Raw genomic sequence first — 20,611 nt, forward strand, 5'->3', positions numbered from 1 at the left:
CAGACCTGAAGTTCTCCTCCCATATCAGAGGATTTTCACTCAGTCAACCATCTAGGTCATTTAAGGACACATCCAGCAGAGTATAGCTGAGCCTGAACTAGCACCATCACTCTGCAGTGTTCTGCACAGCCACACCAGTGTCACAGAGAATTTAAGCTAATAGCTCCCCTGGTGAATTATTGGACAAATAAAATTTTCTCAGCAGTGCTGCACTACCAGGTCTATACTGCTTATGCAGATAAATCCAGCACATATGTTAAACACTGCAATGCTCTGTGTGGAGATTCCCACCTGCTCAGATCTGGTTTAGGAGGTTTCTTTGGGTTAGAAATATCAGTGGAAGAAAAAAACACTATATTGCTCTGTTGATTGGCAGATAGATTTAAGCAGCTTGTAATCCCTGCTCTTCTACTGCATCTACCTGCTAGGGACTTCCTGTAGTCTCTTGACAGGCTGGCACAGAAATTCTGCGCATATCCTATTTTTAGGGGTACAGATCAATAACTAGTACTGATTGCTGCTGCATTTGTCATAAAAGCCTAAAGTAGGGTATGATGAGTGCATAGGGCCTGGATTAGCCCTTTATGGGAAGAAAATTGAACCATATGAGGAATATGTAAGGGGAAAAATCCTCAGTTCAAGTTTTTTTTCCTCATTCCAAGCATCACCACTTTAATTTAATGAAAAGGGCAGGAAAAATCTGCAATGCTCATTTAGTGTGTCATTTACCTGCAACTGGTATTTATCAAAACAGGTTTTGCAGCATGCAAGCAGACATTTCTCCAGCACACATTTGGAGAGTACAGAAGGGGGAACAAAGGTGCAAGATGAAGATGTAAAAGAAAAAATGTGGGAGGAATGAGAGAAGATAAATTACAAACCCAGCAACTTTCAAAAATCACTCAGCCCAGGACACTGACTTCGAGCAGGCTGACCTCTACAGATCCATAAGGAACAAGGCTGGCAGTCTGCCTTCTGAGATGGAGAAGAGTTCCATTGCAGGTTAACCTGCTTTGAAAAGCTGGGGCTTTTTTGCTCCTGTTTTCTGTTAAGCGAGAGTGTTGTGGCCATCATGAACCGTGTTCTGAAAGGCACTTTCTCTACGTTCTCTCCTTCTGACTATGTGCTGATCTACCCCTGTCATAGAATTGTCCTCTCCCCCTTCCTATTGAGAGGAACAGCCAATTCCCACTTTGCTTTAAAAGGTTAATTTTCTTCTGTAATCATAATTATGCTGGCAAAGGTTGATGTGACAGAGGAAAAATTAGTCTGGTATTTTCAGCCTACGGTTTGTACTCACTTGGCACATGAGAGCATCTCTTTATCTGCAAGCTTCCTTGCCTGCTGATTCTATAAAAGGACCCCCTTGCTTTTTGAATTAGCCAACAATCAGGCAAAAGGTTAATGATTCAATCAGGTTGTTTATCTGGGACTTTTAGCACATGGAAAGCATCCTTAAGAGGGTCCAATCCTGCAGCTCTAATCTGGGAAATGTTCCCATGAGCTACAGAGGGTGTTTTAGAAGAGCAACAAAAGCATGGATTCTCAGAGCCAAAAAAGGAAGCACACAGTAGAAAGTCCCACTTCTGTGGTGAGACTAGGTTATGTCTGAATACCCTAGGATTTTGCTCAGGATCATTTCTAATAATAATCAGTATTGAAAGCTTGGGTTTCCTCCATTTCATTATTTCCTGGTCTCTACGAGTATTATCATGATTGAATTAAGATACAGAATTGCATAAGAAGCATTTTTTTCTACAATTGGAAAGATAAAGAATTTTTGAGCATGGAGATCCATGCATGACAGGATCTCAGAATACTTAAGTTCAGATATCAATAAGGTAATGCTCAAAAACTCTCTTCTTTCTATTAAAAAATAGAACATTATAACTGAGAAATCTTACATCAATTTACACCAAATTCAATCTGCTAATTTCAGTTTCTGACCTAAGGTGTCTCTTTGCCCATATCAGACCAAAGTATGTCACACTTCAACTAGATGCATTGTAACACTGCTTGGCTGATTGGTCTCGACAGGATGAAATTCAATGAAGCCTGAGACAGGTCAGGAATTTTCACTGTCTGCAGCAAGAATTGCAAGTTGAGGGCAATGTCTACACTGTGGTGCACTGCTGGGCACAGAAGGGTGACAACAGTCACAGCAGCTGACACCAGCTGGCAACCTAGACATTAAAGTCTAGGGTGGGGACTCAGCTTGCCCTGATTTTAGAGGTGAGTTTCAGGTACAAATCCAGACACCTAATTTTAGGTATCTATAGCAGTAACCTGTGTTTTCATGTGAGCAAGTTGTCTGAACTTATTGAAGATCTGAGGTTTTCCTCATAAAGAGGTCAAGCAGCACTTGAGATGCTCCCACATCTGCCTGACAGTAGCCTAAAGGGAACATTTACCATTCTGAGTAAAATACCACTAAGAGGTTACACCAGCACAAGAGACTGGGAAAGGTGGTACACAATCACCTCAAAGAATCATGCCAATATCTGGCTAGGAATCACACCCCTCCATCCCATCCCAGCTCAGCTAATTTCAAATGCTGGCACTGACCACAGTGGGAACAGTATGGGGACCTGAAATCTCAGGTATTTTCATGGTTCATTAGCCCTGAGCTGCACTTCCATCCTCCAAGGGATCAGGTAACTCCTGCACTTGGAGGTAGCAGGACTTACGTCAGTTTGTCCTTCATATGCCTGCTGACAGCTGAATGTGCTTCACTGTTAGCTCCAGCTCTTTCAAAACAAACTATTTGAACTGAAACAACTTACCACAGGATCCTACGTCTGTTGTTGTGGGTTTTATGCACAACTTCTTATCTGTTCTTGATTATACTAGAGGAGGGTTATGAATATTTATGATTAGAATTTATAATTTAATGCTTTGCCTTTTCTGCTGATTAATTCAAGGACACTTTGTTTCTTAAGATGCTTGGTTTCCAAAGAAAACACTTTTGCTGGACACCCAATCTAAATCCTGAATATTTATCCATCATAAAAAGTCAAAAGCAGACTCCAGTCTTCACAGGCAGCTTCACCCAGTGCACTTCAGCATGTGTAGGTTTGCCCGAACTCCTAAAAAAATGGATCTCAATTCATGCAACAAGCAACCAAAGCAGTGTTTGTCTTCAACAGAAATGCATAATTCAACAGTCTCACTGCCACAACTTCAGATGTTGAAAAGAATGATTTTTTATTTATTTATTTATTTTTCCCTGTGAGAGCAGAAGCAGTGAAGGGGCAATTATTCACCTACTTCTTCACTCTGGACTGTGGTGACCTTTCTCCTCTTTTCCTTCACTGCCTTCTCACAATCTGGCTGGCTTGATACAAATAATAACACATGAAAGAGCAGGAGGCTTGGCTTCCTATAGCATCGTGTAGCAATCACAAACTAATAAAACTGAGCCAAAAAAGGAAAAGCATAACCATTCTTCCAAAACATACCATATGTCTATAGCTGAAAAGGCTTAGAAAAGAAACCTGAAAATATTCAAATGTATGACATGTTACAATGACAAAGATTAGAGATTTAATCACATTTCTCCTTGTTCTTACAGAGCTCTCTTTCCCACTCAAAGGCGCACCACAGAAAAATGCTGACTGCTGTACTTTTTTGAAGCAGCCACTCTTCAGAAAATATACAATGGTTATTTTTAAGACAAAAGAACACCTTACTTTAGAAAGCTCTGCCTCAAACTTCTCTGAGAGCGTTGTGGCTATAATTTCCAGTTGCTCAGCCTTCTGCACTGGAAAGGTGGTATCTGGCAAGTACACCGAGCACTGACAAGTTCCCTGATCATTCACAGAGCCGGACACGTTGGCAAAGAGCTGCAAAAACAAATTGGTAACAAAAAAGGGTGTTAACATTCATCTCTAGAATTAGTATCTAATAATGTTTGGCAATAACATGAGTTGTGCGAATCATGAGATCAACAATTTCTTTAACTAGTTATCTTTCACCTTTTTCTTCCAAGGAACTCAAAATCTAGCAACTTTTATTACTCATCCTTACAAATCGCTCTAAAAATAGTTAAATATTGCTTTAAAGATTTTACCATTGGAAAAAATAGAGACATATAATAGTCCTTATATTCCCAATCTTGTGGACAATGTTCCTAAGATAATGAAATAACTTTTCCAACAGATAGAAAAGCAGGCAACAGCAGGAAAATAATAATGTAGTAAGTTAGGTCTTACAGCTACTATTCTGTTCATATAAATTGGACAAATAATTTAGTCATTTACATCCAAAGAGAGGAAAGCACTAAAATAGATTTGAAAAAAAAAATATTCCATTTGAAGATTTGCAGCCAGCCACAGCAAACAGATATGTGCATTTAATTATACACCACTGAAAGGTGATGAATTAAATATGCAGGTTTGGCCTAGGGTTCTTATTTTGCTACAAAATATTGCTCATAACACCCACACATCACAGCCTGCCCATCCATCCTTGTGGATAGCTGGCAAAACTCTTGCCCATGAACTGCCTTGCCCCAGCTGCCTGCATGCTCACAGCATCATCACCGAGCAATGTGCATGAGGGACAGAAAGGTCAGGGCTGGCACCCACTGATCTTGCCTTAATTTACAGCCAAGGCACACTGTAGTCTATAAACACCAGGCTGAATATTGAGCGTGTTCAGAACAGTTATTTTTGTTTGTACATAAAATGTTACCAATTCATAAACCTATCACGAATTTATTAATAAAGATTTTTGATGTTACTTTAAAATATTCTGGCACACACTTCAATGTAGCTGCATATTTTAAAGCTACAGACTTGTTCTTTAAAAACACTTCTTTCTATAATCTCTTCTGCCTTGCAGAAATCCCAGTGTTATTCATGTGTTTTCTCCTTTTCTTTCCCTCTTAAAAATAAAAAAGCAAACAATAAAACCTGTCCCAAAAGCTGACATTTCAGCACTTCTTCCCTGCCTTTTTCACAGTGCTTTCAAGTAATGCCCCCACTGAAAAACCAGCCCAGAACACACAGTGATGACCAGCACCAAAGTTGTCTTCATCTGTGAGCCCAAAAAGAGAAGAGCAGCAAGCAGTAATGATCCCAGTTCGCACTTCTGGCAGCCTCTTTACTGCAGACACAACAAACAGCATACATCTCATTTTGAAAGAAAGCATGGGAAGTCATTTTATCTGTGTTATTCAAGCACCATGGGTCTTAAAACTTCACTCAGATTGCTGAAGACATTTAACATGAAAGGAATTAAAGAAGTATCCCATGGCATCCCAGAATGCCCCAGCACATAACTTGCATTTATTTCTCTGCCAGGTAGGTTACAAAAGCACTTCTGAAAATCCCACTGAAAACACATTTTATCTAAGTTTCCACATATTTTTGAAGATATGGCTATCAGTATGTAAATTACTATGAAAAATTAGTTCCTAAGTCACTTAGGTATTTCTACACCTCTGACTGAGTCCTCAGTGCATTGGCATGGTTGGGATGGCAGGGAAGTTGCTCAGCAATAAAAAAGGAACAGGTGGGAAAGACCAAAAGAAGAAATAAATGTGGCTTAGTGAGTTTATGGGAGCTTCTTTGAGACTGTTGCATACTAGCATGCTAATTTTTGTGTGGAAGGTATTGTGTTCTGTTCCTTCTGTGTGTAACATAAATATGAGCCCATGTCTACATGAGAGTATGTTATACATTGTATAGCAGTAATGTGTGCTATTCTTTCATATGCACTACACATCCTGCTATAAACCAGTCTCGACTGTATTATTCCAATCAGTTTTCTCAACTTACTCTGCCTATTTCATGTGCTAAAAAAAAAATTCATAAATGTATTCAGATATCTCAAAAAAAACCTTGAACTCGTGCTTTTAACCTCCCTGTGAAAAACAATCATTATATTTTAACATTTGAGCTAAGAGGGAGCTTTGAGTTGAAGGCAGAGCTTCACTGCAGTAAATGCCGCTTATATTGAAGCCAACATTTTCCCCAAAAGAGTGGAAACAGCCTGGGCAGACAGAACTGCTTCCATTCTTCCATTGACATTACAAACATTGGGATCATGATGTTGACAAGACCAAGAAGTATTGTTTAGTTAAAAGCCCCTTGGGTCAATAAGTGCTTCAATCAAAACATAATACCAGCCAAATGACAGCCATGCAACAAAAATGTCTTTCTTCATCCTGTAGAAAAATACATGAGATGGACTGCTACTTTTGATGGAGTTGTACAAGTTTTAAAGTTTAATAATTTATACAGAACACTTAAAAGAGAGCCTACAACAAGGACTTGACAGCAGCACTTCACTCTGAAAAATTGTTACATGTACATATTTGAAGCTATGAGATATGCTCCTTCTCCACATCCCTTCAAATTAAGAAAGGGAGTAGAGAGCAGTTACCCCATTTTCTGAAAATCAGGAAATTTGTCACTGTAGCCTAGTGACATTCAGAGCTCTAAATCAGGTATTTGCTCATCCTAAGACAAAGAATGGGATCCACAGAAAGCACATAGCAGGGCCACAGTACAGACAAAAGCCACCTCAGCTGGGCAAGGAAATGGATAATGTTTGGGTCCTGCAAATCAGGCTCTGAAAGAGAACACTGATTTTCTAAATACTCTACTGGAGCCAGAGACTCAGCCCTGTCTCAGAAGAGGTCCCTCCACACATTCCATATGTCACACTGGGCTTGCCTGGATGAAAGATCTGTTGTGAAGCTGAACCTGTGCTTTGGATGAACTCTATTTTTTACAGTAATTTGCAGGACCATACAGAGAAATTGTGATCAACAGAATCTGCTCCAAAGTGAACATGTTATTAAACAGTCACGGAATAAAAAGAGGGAAAGAAAATGAACTCTGAAATCTGCAGACCACAAACTTAAGCACTGTAACAGAAGGAACATAAATAAGATTCAGGTCTAGAACAGGGAGAATCGAGATTTTCTCACTCCCAGCAACCACAAGTGGGCACTACTCAGAAGAGACTTTCAAGGCCTTGTCTAGCTTATGAGATAAGACTTCCTCAGGGAGACTGTAATTACCAAACTGTTTGCCACATTGGCATTAAATCCCCAGGGCCTCATCTGTTTCATGTCTGTGGTCCAGTCCAGTAGTTACAAGGTTAATGCCAAAGGTTTGGCTCTGACTTAAGACACTGAATGACATGGCAACCGTAGTGATGATTTTGGAGATTCACTACTTCCTAAAGTACTGGATACACAACACATAAATGCTTCTCCCAGGCAGCACAACTGGCTTACCTGTGTCAGAGTTAAATCACTAAGTAACTCTGCAGCATTTAAAGAAAAGGACACAACTTCTTAAATTTTGTCTTTTCTGGACTATACTGAAGAATAGTAATGGTTATACCTTTGGGGAAGTGAGCAATTTGCCATTCGTATTCGTAGGCTGAGTCAGATATGGAAGCATCGTACTGAGATGAGCAGTCTGAAAAGAAAAGGAAAGGTTTTTTTAGTGTGATTTTCTGCATATAGCATTATCCCTTCCCCAACAGATAGCCCCCATCCTGCAGCTCGAAAGCACTTTGATTTTATTATGGGAACTATCCTGAGCAACTGTAAAATTTCTGATCTGCTACTGAGGCGAGAGTTTCCCAGGGCACAGTGTCACTTCACAGACACTTCTTTGTGAAGAAAGGCTCTGTGTGACCAGAGCAAGGCAGGGGATGCTCAGCCTGTCCAGGAGGTGTGAGCTGAGGATGTGACAGGCAGCCGTGGCAGACTGCATGGCAGTCTAAAAGGACAGTGCCATGTCCTACTGCCCCAAATCCAGAGAATACTGTCTTCCCAGCAGGAACGTCCCCTTCTCACCACCCAGCTCATGCCCCAGCTTCTAAGCAGAGGACTCGCTGCCCCTTTCACACCAAGCTGTCAGGCTGTGAGCTGTGATGGCTAGGAAACATGTCCCACTCTACTGCTAGCACCATGGAGGTGACAGCACCCCACTGTGGAGAGGAAGTACCAGGAGAAGACACCAAGGATACATCCAGATCCACCTTGGGAGCCTTTCATGCAATAAGAATATGTACATTCCCTTTAACTTCCATCCGCAGCTAATGCCTGCCTTTCTGCCACAGCAAGGACTGCAGCTGCCACCCTGACACCGTAACTGGGGGTTACCACAGCCCCACACAGTGTGAAGAGCACGGTGCATTCCCGTGGCACAGCACACTGTCACCCATAACAGGACCTCACCAAAGCCTGCATCAAACTGGGAACTGGAGAGAGACACACTCTGTGTCAAATGGTGTAACAGATGGAGCATCAAATGGGCTTCCCCTGCAACAGGACACTCACTGCTGGGTCTTTCTTCATTTCCCAAATCCCAGCTGGAACCCTGCTCCTGGACCCAGGGGATAGTGGGGATATCCAAATGGCTGCCAAAGGACAGGTCTATTAAGTGGTACAGTATAAACAAGCTTTGTGGGACAATTTGTCAAATAAACCCTCTTGAACAGGTACTTGTGTGCTCATACAGTTACACTGAGCATGATGGGCAGCTGGTAGCAATTAACAGTGTTAGGGCAGAGAGCATCTCAGATTGTGTAATTTGCACAAATTGAGGACTAGCTTAAATCTAAGCAGACTAAAGGAGGACTTTCTCCCCTACTAAGCTTTCTATCCTCAGCTTAACATATATTTACACCTCCATCTTGAATTTTACAGCTTTTCATTCCTTGAGCAGATAAAAGCACCTTCCCAGGAGGTGCTAATTTCACTGCCTGCATCCACAGCACTCACAAACTTTAAGAAATGTAACTAGGGGCACACAGGAATTTTCTGGTTGGTGAATAAACCAGATAAATTAGAAAGAATTACGGGTAGCCAAAATGTTGTTCTCTCTGTTTTAAATAATAAATACCAAAAAAAGGCAGTCATTTGTGGTCAAACAAAACCAAAATGCTTTGCCTCATTTGAAAAAGTTCTTAAGATTTTCATAAACTCTTTTCCTGAAAATTGAAGCCCCATTTTAAATTTGAAAAATAAAAGAACAAAAAGAAAAAAAGATAGAACAAAATCAAAACTATCTTTCACTAATATTAGTGAAATCTTTTGCTTTAAAAAAGCATTTTTCATAGTTTTCTCTTTCCCACCTGAATTTGATGTAGCTTTTGGTTGGGGGTTATTGTGGGAGTTTTTCTGATTGCTTTTATTCTGCTTTGATTTTCTCTCTTGCATAGCTAGATACAGTTTTTGAGGGAAGAGCACCCAACAATAACCAACCAATATAGCTTTAATGTGCCCAGGCACACAGTATGACAGCAATCATGCAACTGGGAAAGCTCCCATCTCCCAATTCCTTCCACATCAAAGATGTGGATCTGTTCCTGCTATAAGCCCTTGCTAATTAATTAGAAGCTACACAGAGCATTTAATATCCACTCAGATCCTCACTGGGAGTTGCACTCATCTAACCAAAGGCAGAATTTGACTCCGACTTTAAACCTGTGCCTCACTTTTACATTTATTACCCAGTCCCTATACGTTAGCTGGGGGGAGGATGGGGGAACACTTTAAACTTTCTCCATGCAGAGACCTCAACATTTGTCTAACAATTTTCCAGTAACCTTAAAAGAATTTCATCAATCTAAACTGCATAAGACGACAAGAAGGCACCAAAGCTCAGATTATGAGACCCCTGTCTTACCGCTGCTGTTGATGCTGTCGCCTCAGCCAGAGCACTCATGCCCTGCATGAGAAAAAGCACAGCCACCAGTGTGTGCTTCATCTTCTCAGCCTGCAGATGTGCCAACAAAGGGAGAAAGGATGTCTTTTATAGTACAGTCTGGGGATTTCCCCAACCAAACTTTAAGGAACTTGTATGATATTTTTACACAATTTGGATAAGTGATGTCATAAACTCCTATAATAAGCAAATTATTAACGTACAAAGAGTACACGAGTTACCATTGTAAATTAACTATATCCAGTTTTCTAACAGGAAACCTGATCTTAATCTTGATTCTATAGAACATCAGGTGCTTATCTGCTACAAGAGGTCAACAGACATCCCCCTTACAGTGACTCAATCATAAAAATCCTTGCAGATTCTTGGAAGATTCCTTCAAAGTTGCGCAGACAATACACATCATTGTGGTATTTATTACATGTATAGAAAAGAGCAGGTAAGGCTAGACTGCTCACACCCCAGAACCATGTTTCCCTTTTCCCAGAGGCCAACAGACCTGACAATAAGTAAAATACACAGAGGTGTCCACAGTTTTTCAGTTCCCTTGATTCTCACATAGCACAGGTGGGATACAGAATACCTCCCATTTCGTTCCCATCAGGTTTGTGAGTCATATTAATGCTACATGCCCATTAATGCTTACTTGGGCATTAACACTGTGTACCCAACTGTGCTTACTTGCCTGCTGTTCCCATGGGGCTGCATTCCACCTGACCACAACAATTCACTGTCCTGTCTCCAGAGCACTGATCCAGAAAGATGAAAAAAGGTCACACGCAATTAGTGTGGCCCCCACACTCCCCAGCTGTGCCACACCACCCCATGAGAGCTAGCAAGCTGCCTATAGTCTCTAGAGCACTCAACCCATCATGGGAATTCTCCACTTCCAACAAGCTACTACCTTGACAGAGTCAGCTGCAAGCCTCCTGTGCAGAGGAGACTAAGATTTCTCTCTTGAGTTCTTTGGATCATTGGGAAAATTAGTTTTGTGTTTGGAAGGAAGGTTCTAGTTGGGACTAAGGGAATGGCTCTATCTAGGCACTTGTAAAAGTCAAGTCTCTAGACCAAAATGTGACCATGACAAAACATCCTTTTCCTTCTTCATTCTGTCAGGTTTAGTTGCTCTACTGAGTCAGCAACAAAATGCTGTAGCTGTGCTTAAGTGAATAAAGTGGTTAGGAGACTCCAATTCCTTTCCAAATTTGGTGAGTAGAGGTCAGGGCAGGAGCAGCAGTGCTGCCCCATATGAAACTCATCTCCCTGGTGAGGCTTCCTTGTATTACCATAGCACTATCAACTCCAGGTGGCAATGGGAGAGCTGAGGCTTAGAGCAAATCCAACCTAGAAAACTCTCAAGAGAAGCCATGTCCATTGGAGTAGCATGGTTTTTAACCACAGCTTTGTATAAACATAAGTTTCCCGACATATTCACAAAGCTGGCAGCAGCATCTTGCAGGGTAACGATATAATAACTTCTTGCAAAGACATTTTTTCACAGCAGAATGTGCATCTCTACTGGAGGATTTAATGGCTAATAATTCAATATAAGATTGACAAGACCTGGAAGGCATACAATAATGTGCAAGCAAAAAGAACCAGAGCCATGCTGGTATAGCAAGAAAATGAATCCAGGCTTCTTCCTCTCAGGTTACAGTGCTGTGCTTTCCTGTGTAAACCACAGTGCTGTCAAGGGAATGGAGAGACTGATGCTGTAAGTACAGTCAGGAATAAAGCCCTGAGCTCCATGAGAAGCAGATTGGCCCCTGTCAGAGCAGCTGAAGGCTGTGAAATACCCTTTACACTATAAGAAAACTCTTTGGCCACATCAGAGCAGAGTTCAGGTGCAAACCATCACATACACGTTGCAGACAACGGGTAAGCCTATGCTGCCCACCAGGGCAGCTCTTCTCAGGTTGTTCTGATATTGCAGAGTTGCCACTTCCTTCTCTGAGGTTGGTTGTTTTATTTTGTTTTTGGGTTTTTTTGAGAGCAAGGGAAACTCTGGAAACAGATCACTCCCAAAAGGTGTCACAGATGAAGGTTTGTTCCTTATCAGCCCTGCCTGGTCCTAACAAGCTCTCTAACTCCTGGCATAAGCCCTTTATCATATCACTTGTTATGAAAAAGTCTTTAAACCATGCCTCAGGTTCTGATGATCCAAACAAAAAGAAAGACCCACGCCAAAAAGACCTACACAAACCCACACAGAAAAGTAATGATCACATCTTAGCACCAAAGGGCCCAGAAGAGATCTAAGAGGACAAGTGTTCCATGATGTGGATACAAGGGAAACCATTGGGCTGCTGGAAGGGAACAAGCTCTGAGCAGCATACAAACAGGCCACTTTTCCTGAGGTCCAGGCATTATTCCAAGAGGTGAATGCATTTAGCATGACAGATGAAGTAGCAAGGGAAAGCACAACACAGAGACACAGGTAAATCAAGCTGACAGTACAGATGCACATGTGTATATGAAGACTCCAGATTATTAGCATGCTCCATCTCCTTGTCAGCTTGCAACCTGCCTGAAGGCAGCCGCCCACAGCACCCACAACATCACTGGTTTTGCTAAGGCACCACAAGTCCTGCTGGCTACAGAGAGAGCTGCTTTGCAGCCCACATGGCCACACTCACAAGCTCTACTGTGTAACAAGCAAGTAAAATTTTGTAGGCAGCTTTGTGCTGCCAGCAAAGACACAGCATAGAGTTTGGAGCCTGATATCTAACCAGGAGAAAACCTGTTTTGTGAGCATAACAGTGAGTCTCTGTTCTTTCCAGAGGCTGGGACTGCATAAAAGTTTCTCAATAGTTTTTCTTTTATGTTTAACAGGCAGTTCCAAGATAGGAAGCAAATATTGGCTAAGCAATGACAGTTAATCTGTTGCTTTGGCATTTTCCGCAGTATTTGTGTTTCCACGTGACCTAGCAGAGACAATGGGGATCTATATTTTTATTCCTAATTGAAGAGTAATTAATGCTAAATAAAAATACTTTTCTCTGGATCTATGTATAACTCTTAATCTGAAAAAATAACTTCAACTAATTTTCTACATTTTAGAGGAGAAAAACTATATATGGCATATGGAATGTTGCGATTACTTAGGAATTTCCACTGGGGAAAACAGGGAAATACAAGGATTTTCTTTTGTTAGAGCTACACCCTCACCAGTACTTCCTTGTTTGCAACAGTCCTAGTGGGCAATTCAGGACAAAGTCCCTTCTTTTGCAACAGACCTTGTCTTTGATTTCAGTGGGAGCTAAAAAATACCTTCTCAAAAAGCACACTTGTGTCTCTCAGACACCTGTTCAGCAGAGTCCTTCTCAAACCAGCTTATCAATGATTTTATTACAGCAGAGATTGCAATGATTATTATTTAACAGAGATAGGTGATTCATATCATCCGCTCTCTAAAGCTCAATACAAAGTCACAGTATTACTTGAGCATGCTTGGTGGTATGAGCATAACCTTTTACATCTCAGTTTCCCATCAACATTTGGAAAAGATAAAATTTCCCTGCCTCAGAGCCATGTTTTGCAATTATATGCATTAACAAGACTAAGAGGCATTCAACTATTAAAGAACAGGGACATTAAACATGCAAAAATGCAGGCCAAAAAAGAGATAAAACTTGTCTTGGTTTACTAGGCAGAAAACAGGATGAATTGAATGTAGGTTATGTATCTTGGTGGTTCTATCTATCAAGTAAGCATCCACACATATTTATCCTAGCTGATGCCACAACTTCAAGTTCTCTCTGAACTGTTCAGTACATTCCCAGGACAGCTGTATGACCTGCACTTCCTTAAAACAAGAAAATAAAAATCACTGAATCCAAAGTGGTATATAGTACCTCCCTGTGCTAACTTGTCAAAATAGTTCAGACAGAAAGTGCTGCACTGCACATTACATTTTGCAAGTCTAATGTAAAAGCATTTCTACTGTTTGCCTGCAGACGCGATAAGACTCCGAGCCTCGTGGAATCAGCATTTCAGTGCATGTCGTCCAGCACCCTTCATACTGTGGATTTAGCAAAGCTTGCCTAAAGCTTGCTAAATCCCTCCTCCCACCAAACTACGTATTCCTGAAGTAAAGCCAAAACTAAGGAGAAAATATTAATTCAAATTCATCCTATGATACAAGAACATCACAGCTAATATTCCTTCTTATTTTCTGAAGGTGTTTTTTTCTGAAAATAATGAGTCTGGTCTTCTTTGATTATAGGATCATCCTATAGTGAAATAAGGAGGTTAGGGGGGTCAACTTTCTTCACTAAAGTGTTCTGGAACAATTGTCATCATGAAATCCATCTATTTCATGATACCAATGTTCTACATAGACCTGTTTTACTCTGCTAATCTCTTTATAAATTGCCTGCACTTTTTCCCTCTCCAAGCAATTCACATTTTTATGCAATATATTTTGGTGTCATCTATCATAAAGCTCATCTATTTGGAAGACATTATGCAAATACTTTCATTTAATCCCTTTATCAGTAGAATGTCAGGTTAGTGTTTTTAAAAATATCCCTCTAGGCCATGTTCAAAATAAGAAAGTGTATGGGAAATATTAACACCTAGTTTAAAAATTATGTTAGTAAGGGTGAGCCTTAGTTTTCTGAGACTGTAGGAAAGGGGCATCATCCTGGAGCAGAATGAGAAACTGAGTAGAATTTGCAGAAAAGGTGAAGTTTCCTTTACAGCTTTAAAAATGCCTGATTCATCCACCAAAACAGAAAGAAAAAAAAAAATATCCATAAAGTCAAAAAAAGACAGACCTTCACTAAGACATAAGCCCAGGAAAACAGCAGCTGAGGTGCCACCAGCCAAAACTATGAGATATTGACCACAGATTCTGTAGCTTGGCAAAAGAGCTAGTGACCCTGAAACAAAGCAATCCAGAGACTCTTGGATAAATGAATTGAGTCTAAACATCATCTGCCCGATTTCAAAGCTAAAAGGTACCAAGTAAGTATAGTCCTGGTCTGGAAGAACAGGAAGATAACAAGCAGAAGGGAGAGTGGATGGCAAAATGGTAAGACCATACATGAAAACTGGCATATTTTGTTAGAGAACATCAAAATGTGTGAAAAGAAAATCTAGAAGAGGAGTATAAGGGTGTATATATGAGACACTGACAGCAGTATCAGAATATGCTGGGGTGGTGAGTGAGAATCAATTCCCATTCAAGGATGCTTAAAAAGAAATCACTAATTCCTTAAAAGAAACAAGAGCAAACCCAGAGAAGAGTGTATATTTATACAGCATGGCAAAGGAAGGCAGAAAAAAACATCCAGGAGGAGGAGTGTTAGAGGACATTTTGGTTACAAAAAATGTATACAGCTGCCTTGGGATTATGATAGATTTTCATGGACAGCTAGCCACATGTATAAAGGCAGGAGAAACCTGCATGCAAATTTTTTTAAAGAAGAAGGAATAATTGCTTAACAACAACCTGGGGCAATGACAAGGTAGGGGACATGTTATTGCTGACAACAGAAAACTGCTCCTTCCAAAGGCATCTTGGAAACAAACCCAGCATGACATTGAAAGAAATTATTTAGTTTGGTTTTATGTTGTGGATAAATAATTTTCAAAGGTAAAAGTTGACACACAATTAGAAAAGGCTTCAAACTAATAATGGTTTTCTTCTCATCTGAGCAGCTATTTGCATAGCACTTCAGTACACTGCAGCTCAAACTCTGAGTCTTGCACTTATTTCTTTCTCTTCCCCCTGAAAGTGTATCCAGCAAAGAGAAATCTCTCTCCCTCAAAAAAAATGTGTCCTTCATACATATGTCCCAGTCCCAAGGAACACGGGAATATAGCCTAGATGTAATCTGAGTCACTAATTTGAACCCAAACACTTACTGGCACCTATATAATAAAGACTTAATATAGAAAGGTCTTTGAAACATCTGTTCCACATACCACAAGTCCCAACAAAAATAAGATCTTTATTAAAAAAAGCAAAAGACATTTCTCTAATGCCCACACATGCCTGTGGCTGGTGAATATAAATGCAGCCACTTGGCCAGAGGGAAAAGGCTCCCAGATGCTTTTTATGGCTTTGCACATTGCAGGCAAACTGCTGCCTCTGCCAAGCTGCAGAGCAGCACCAGCCTTATGCACCATCAGCCCTGGCTGCTCTGTGAACAGGAAACGTGGCTCCAGCCCAGCCTGGAAGTACCAAGTGTTAGCAACCCCCTGATTAAAAGTGCACCTCGATATGCAGAGCTAAGGGACAAGAAAGAAAAATAATCTTATTCCCCACAATAACCCCATGTCTGAAAGCTGTAGCACTCTCCTTTTTACTCTTCATACCCCATTCTGAATCTCAGATCAGGGTTGTCTTGACCAGCCTAAGGAGATAATGAGAGAAATGTGTCTTCATAATAGTTCTGTAAATACTTTCCTTCTCAAAAATAAGACAATCTTTTTCCTCTCTATAGGCCAAATAAAGTGTTCAGTCACACCAAAAATATTAATGAACACTTTCTCCTTAATTGACAAAACCTTCTGGGCTTGGCATGGTGGCAAAAAAAGGTCCTCCTTCAGGATTTCATCTTCAGCCAGATATCCCAATGAAGGTGGCATGGGAAATATCTAAGCTGAAATAAGATGAGGAAACTTATAGACTTTTAGCTGGAAACAGCTGCAGCTTTGTTTAGCCTTTAGCATCATGAATATTTTCACATTAGTATTAGATACTCCTAAAGAGATCTGTAGCATGCATTTCAAAGACCTCATTGATCCCAGGCAAGGAGAATATTCTCATCCCTTTCCTGTGGCATGCACACAAAAGTTAAACCAATCCTACACCTACTCACTCAGCCTCCTTGGAACATTGTATCATCGCAGCATTATTACATCCAGGATCAAGGTGTGACCATTTTATCTTCAAGTTGCCCAACACTTTGTGGCACAGACCTGATCTATTCATGTCAGACAGGCTGTACAGGGGCTTGGTTGTACAAATAGACCAGACCAGCAGCTATTCTCTTGACTAGACCCTTATTTCAGCCACATTCATCACTCAGAGGAAAGAAAACTCGCACCCAAATAAATAACACTTGATGCTGGAAAAGAAAGTCATCATTTGGTTTTATAAGCTATTCAAATGTTCTGTTTTGCAGTACCTGTAGACATGGATATGTGTTCTTTGGGCTTCGCAATGGAACACAATGATCCATTCTGACTAGATACATAATTTGCATAATGGTTACTGCAGGCAATGCCAAAGCAGCCCTGGTCTCCCAGAAATAAATAGATGCACCACACAAGAATTGGGCAGCACAAAGAGGAGCCACGCTCAGAGATAGTCTCTGCAGCTGATTGACCTGACCTGCAATATCTAGTGGCATGCTAGATTTCTGCAAACCTCAGGATGGGATAGGCACTTTGTCACCTACAGCTGCTCTTATCCAACTTAGACTGCTTCTCAGAACAAGTTAACATACCAGCTTTCAACTTCTCAGACAATTGAAGGAAATAGAGTTGCCCAAGAAGCCCTGGGGACCCTGGAGCAAGGCAAGCTTTCCTCCAATAACGCTCCCACTGTAACACACCCTGATTGCTTTCTCTGCTGTTGACTACCACTGACTTTTCTGTAGGTTCCAGAGTTTATTAGTCCAATCCATCCTCAGATGCAGTGGGCTTAATCCAGTCACAGAGAGAGCACAGGTAATGACCCCCCTATTAAGACATTTACTAGGGCAAATGTCTTATTTTCAGTCCTTTGTAATACAGCCAGATTTCAAGTGTCTGAGCTCAGTGCCTGCCTTAATGATTTTTTAAGACTCCAGGGGACCAGAAAATTTTTTTGTTGCTGTTGCTTTGAGAACAAGGTTAAAGGAGAGCAGGTAGTTCTTCTGAATACTATTTTTTTGGCAGAATTCTGAACAACCTCACTGGCATCCAGAGGAATCTGATATTCAAATGAACCTGGAGCTGGGGCTGAAAAACCTTGCTTGTTGACCCCAAGAAAAACCTGATTTCTTTATAGAAAAATATCAAAGACACCATGAAAGATCACTTTGACAAGGAAGGAGAAAGAATGAGTCTATAATGCCCAGACCCCAAGTGAGGTACTGAGCCACACCACCCCTCAGGCATCTTGACAAAGTGTTGCACCTTGTTAATCTCACTCCAGCGGTGCTTATGTTGCATCCATCTGCTGCCATGCAACAGTTTAGCAACCCTAAAACAAGAGTCAAAAAAACCAGAACTGCATCCTCAATCACATTCCACTTCATAGTCCAGTGTAACTCATGTGTGAATCCAAGCTTGTGCTAAGGCAGTACACTTCTCACTGGAACTTGAATGAGCTGGTGCTCCAGTCTGCTATCTGCCACTTTGGCAGGAACTTCTGATGGACCAACTGTGATAAATAGCAGAGAAGGTGGGGAAGTGATAACATCTTGAATTGCTATAGGTTGAATTGCACATGAACATGGGTTGGAGTACTCACAAGAGCTTGCAAATGTAAGTCAAAACATATGGTATGCTCTCCCAGGCTTGTTTACACCACAAAGTGTGTTTAAACTGAGATGGTGTCAGCTTTAACGAAAAATAAGTTTTTCCTCAATATTTGGATAGGCTCTCATTTCAGAACAGGAAATATCTGAAATAGTTTACATCCACACCCACTGGAGTTAAGCTAACTCAAAAAGAAGACACCCAATTAGTGGAATTAGTGCATCTGCCAAGAGAATGCATTGCTGTTAATAGATATAGACAAGCCTGAAGAAATTCCTCAAAACACATATCAAAAACAGGTAAGAATGTAGCACCAGATGAAGTTATGGCCAAAAGGAAAGAAGTAGGGAAAAAAAATCAAAATTGATTTTTAAAAAGGGATTATAATGTTCAGTTATTTAGCCATTAATTTCTGGAAATGCACTTATATACCACTCTGACTAGTTAAAACAAATCTGAAAAAAGTTGGTTTGGGGTTTTTTTTCCCCACAGATCCAGCCTCTGGAACCTTTTCTTTACAGTCTGGATTTTAGCTTCTCCCTGAAGGTAAAAGAGTGTCACACCATAAACCTGACAAGGCCCCATCTGCACATCTATGTATTAAAACTCAGGCTTCTTCCCATTAGACTCGCAATGGCTGTTTTAGCAGTACAGCTACTAATTTCCCATAGCCTGTGGAAGTTTACCATTGGATTTGAAATTTCCTGCCAGGCTAGTTTCTGCCAGTTTGTGACAGTATTTATGCAGCTTTATCATTACAATCTCACCAGGAGTTTGAAGCAATAGTAAAATGTATTTACACAGAAACAGACTTTACCTTGTTTCCTCAAAAATACACATTATATCAGAATAGTTCAATTTGCCCACAAGAAAATTATTAAATCCTCCATCATGAATGATTCTATGCATTCCTTTATAATAATCATACATTAATCCTCTGTTTTTCATTAGCAGTTTTTAAAGGAGAGCATTAGCATCCTAGTCAACTAGGATCTCAGTTCTGATCTCTTCAGTTGTTTAATTAAAAAGTAGATCATCACCCTTCTTATATATTAAGTTATAGACTCAAAATTAAAGTAGAAAATCTACCCCTCCTTTAAAATGCAATTAAAGTTTCTCAACTCATTAGTTTTCATTTTAATTGAAGTAACATTTCTCCCTGGGTTGCTTAAAAGCAGGAGCAAAACATCCATTCATCTTCTTACACCATTTGTTCAGTTTCTGCCCATCTGGACTCCATTCTCATTATCAGAGGCATGTCAATAGAGCTTCCTCAGTGCAAGTTTGAGGAGAAAGGAGAAAAATTCTACCATCTTTACACACCAAGACAACCTGAAATCTGAAAAGCAAGTTGTGACCATTCTTGGCATGACATTTCTACAAGTTTCCGCCTCCCACTGTGCTGGCAGAACCAACATGGCAACACAGCAGAAAACATGACCCTCTTCAAGCCTTCTCTGTTCATATCTCAGCACCTCAGCTTAAGTGGCTGAAGGAGGCAAAGTCTGCATGCAGGATGTGTTATCCTTTTCTTCTGCCTCTTTGGTTTGGAGGGGGGAAGGAGAACCTGAGGCAGGATCAGCAGTGAAGAACTGGTGAGGGCTGCAGCACTCTCACACAGCTGAAAGCAGTAGCCCCAAGCTTCCAATAAACAGAGTGCACAAGATGGAACAGGAGAACCCAAGGCAACACAGCTCTCAGAGGAACAAATCAGTGTGAAACAAGTGTCAGAAGGGGACTCGCTGTCCCACTTGGTTCAGCTGAACTCAGCCACCTGACCTGAGGGTAAGGTCATCTCTCCAAGCCCAGTAACAGGGTTATTTGATGGCAGAGCACGGGACAGGTCTCAGACAGTACCACAGGAAAACCATGGCTGAGAGATGCTTCCTGCTACACTACTCCAAATGCACTACAGATATTATACAAGCAGCTTCCCTTCCGTTGGATTTGCTTGCACCTGTTATAATCTAATTAGGAGGAAATTGGACTTCCTTTGCTAGCATCATAAAAAGAGGCAACAAACATAAATCTTTCTCTCAAATTCGTTTTTCTTCTTCTTGAAATGACAGAAGACTGCCCTGTGAATCCAATCTGCAATTTTTTTTTGCATTCTTATTTTTTCCTCTTTTGAATAATGGATCGAGTTTATGCCTACCACAGATGAAAATCATGCTTTTTCTGAAATCTATTCACTGCTTCATGGACCCCAAAACCACTAGGTTCTATACATTTCAGCTGTCATAAATCCATGTAATGTTCCTGTGCATGACACTATTCATTTAGACCACCAATTTAGTTAAATTGACAGATGTGAAAAAAAAACACATGTAACCAACCAACTCCCCAGTGATCACACAGCTGCTGATGCTGAAGGGACTGTATGCTTAATTCAGCAACAGTCAGGCACTTCCATCCACATTTGCCACCTGCTGTCAATA

General features: G+C 40.7%; 1 protein-coding gene across 3 annotated transcripts in view; it reads right to left on the reverse strand.

The window, feature by feature from the left end:
* Positions 1-20,611, reverse strand: part of OLFM4 (olfactomedin 4) — a 47,297-nt gene that overhangs the window by 13,274 nt on the left and 13,412 nt on the right. For 2 of the 3 annotated variants that reach the window (XM_085576979.1, XM_085576987.1), the window contains exons 2-3: positions 7,359-7,436; positions 3,690-3,842 (exon numbers count right to left, since the gene is read on the reverse strand). In XM_085576979.1, the coding sequence (XP_085433105.1) occupies positions 3,690-3,842; positions 7,359-7,436 (231 nt within the window). Of the gene's footprint in view, positions 1-3,689; positions 3,843-7,358; positions 7,437-9,656; positions 9,805-20,611 lie in introns of those variants that run through there. The other variant, XM_021530890.4, reaches the window with a different exon arrangement.

The sequence above is a fragment of the Lonchura striata genome, chromosome 1, assembly GCF_050655825.1.
Source record: "Lonchura striata isolate lonStrDom1 chromosome 1, ASM5065582v1, whole genome shotgun sequence".
NCBI lineage: Eukaryota > Metazoa > Chordata > Aves > Passeriformes > Estrildidae > Lonchura > Lonchura striata.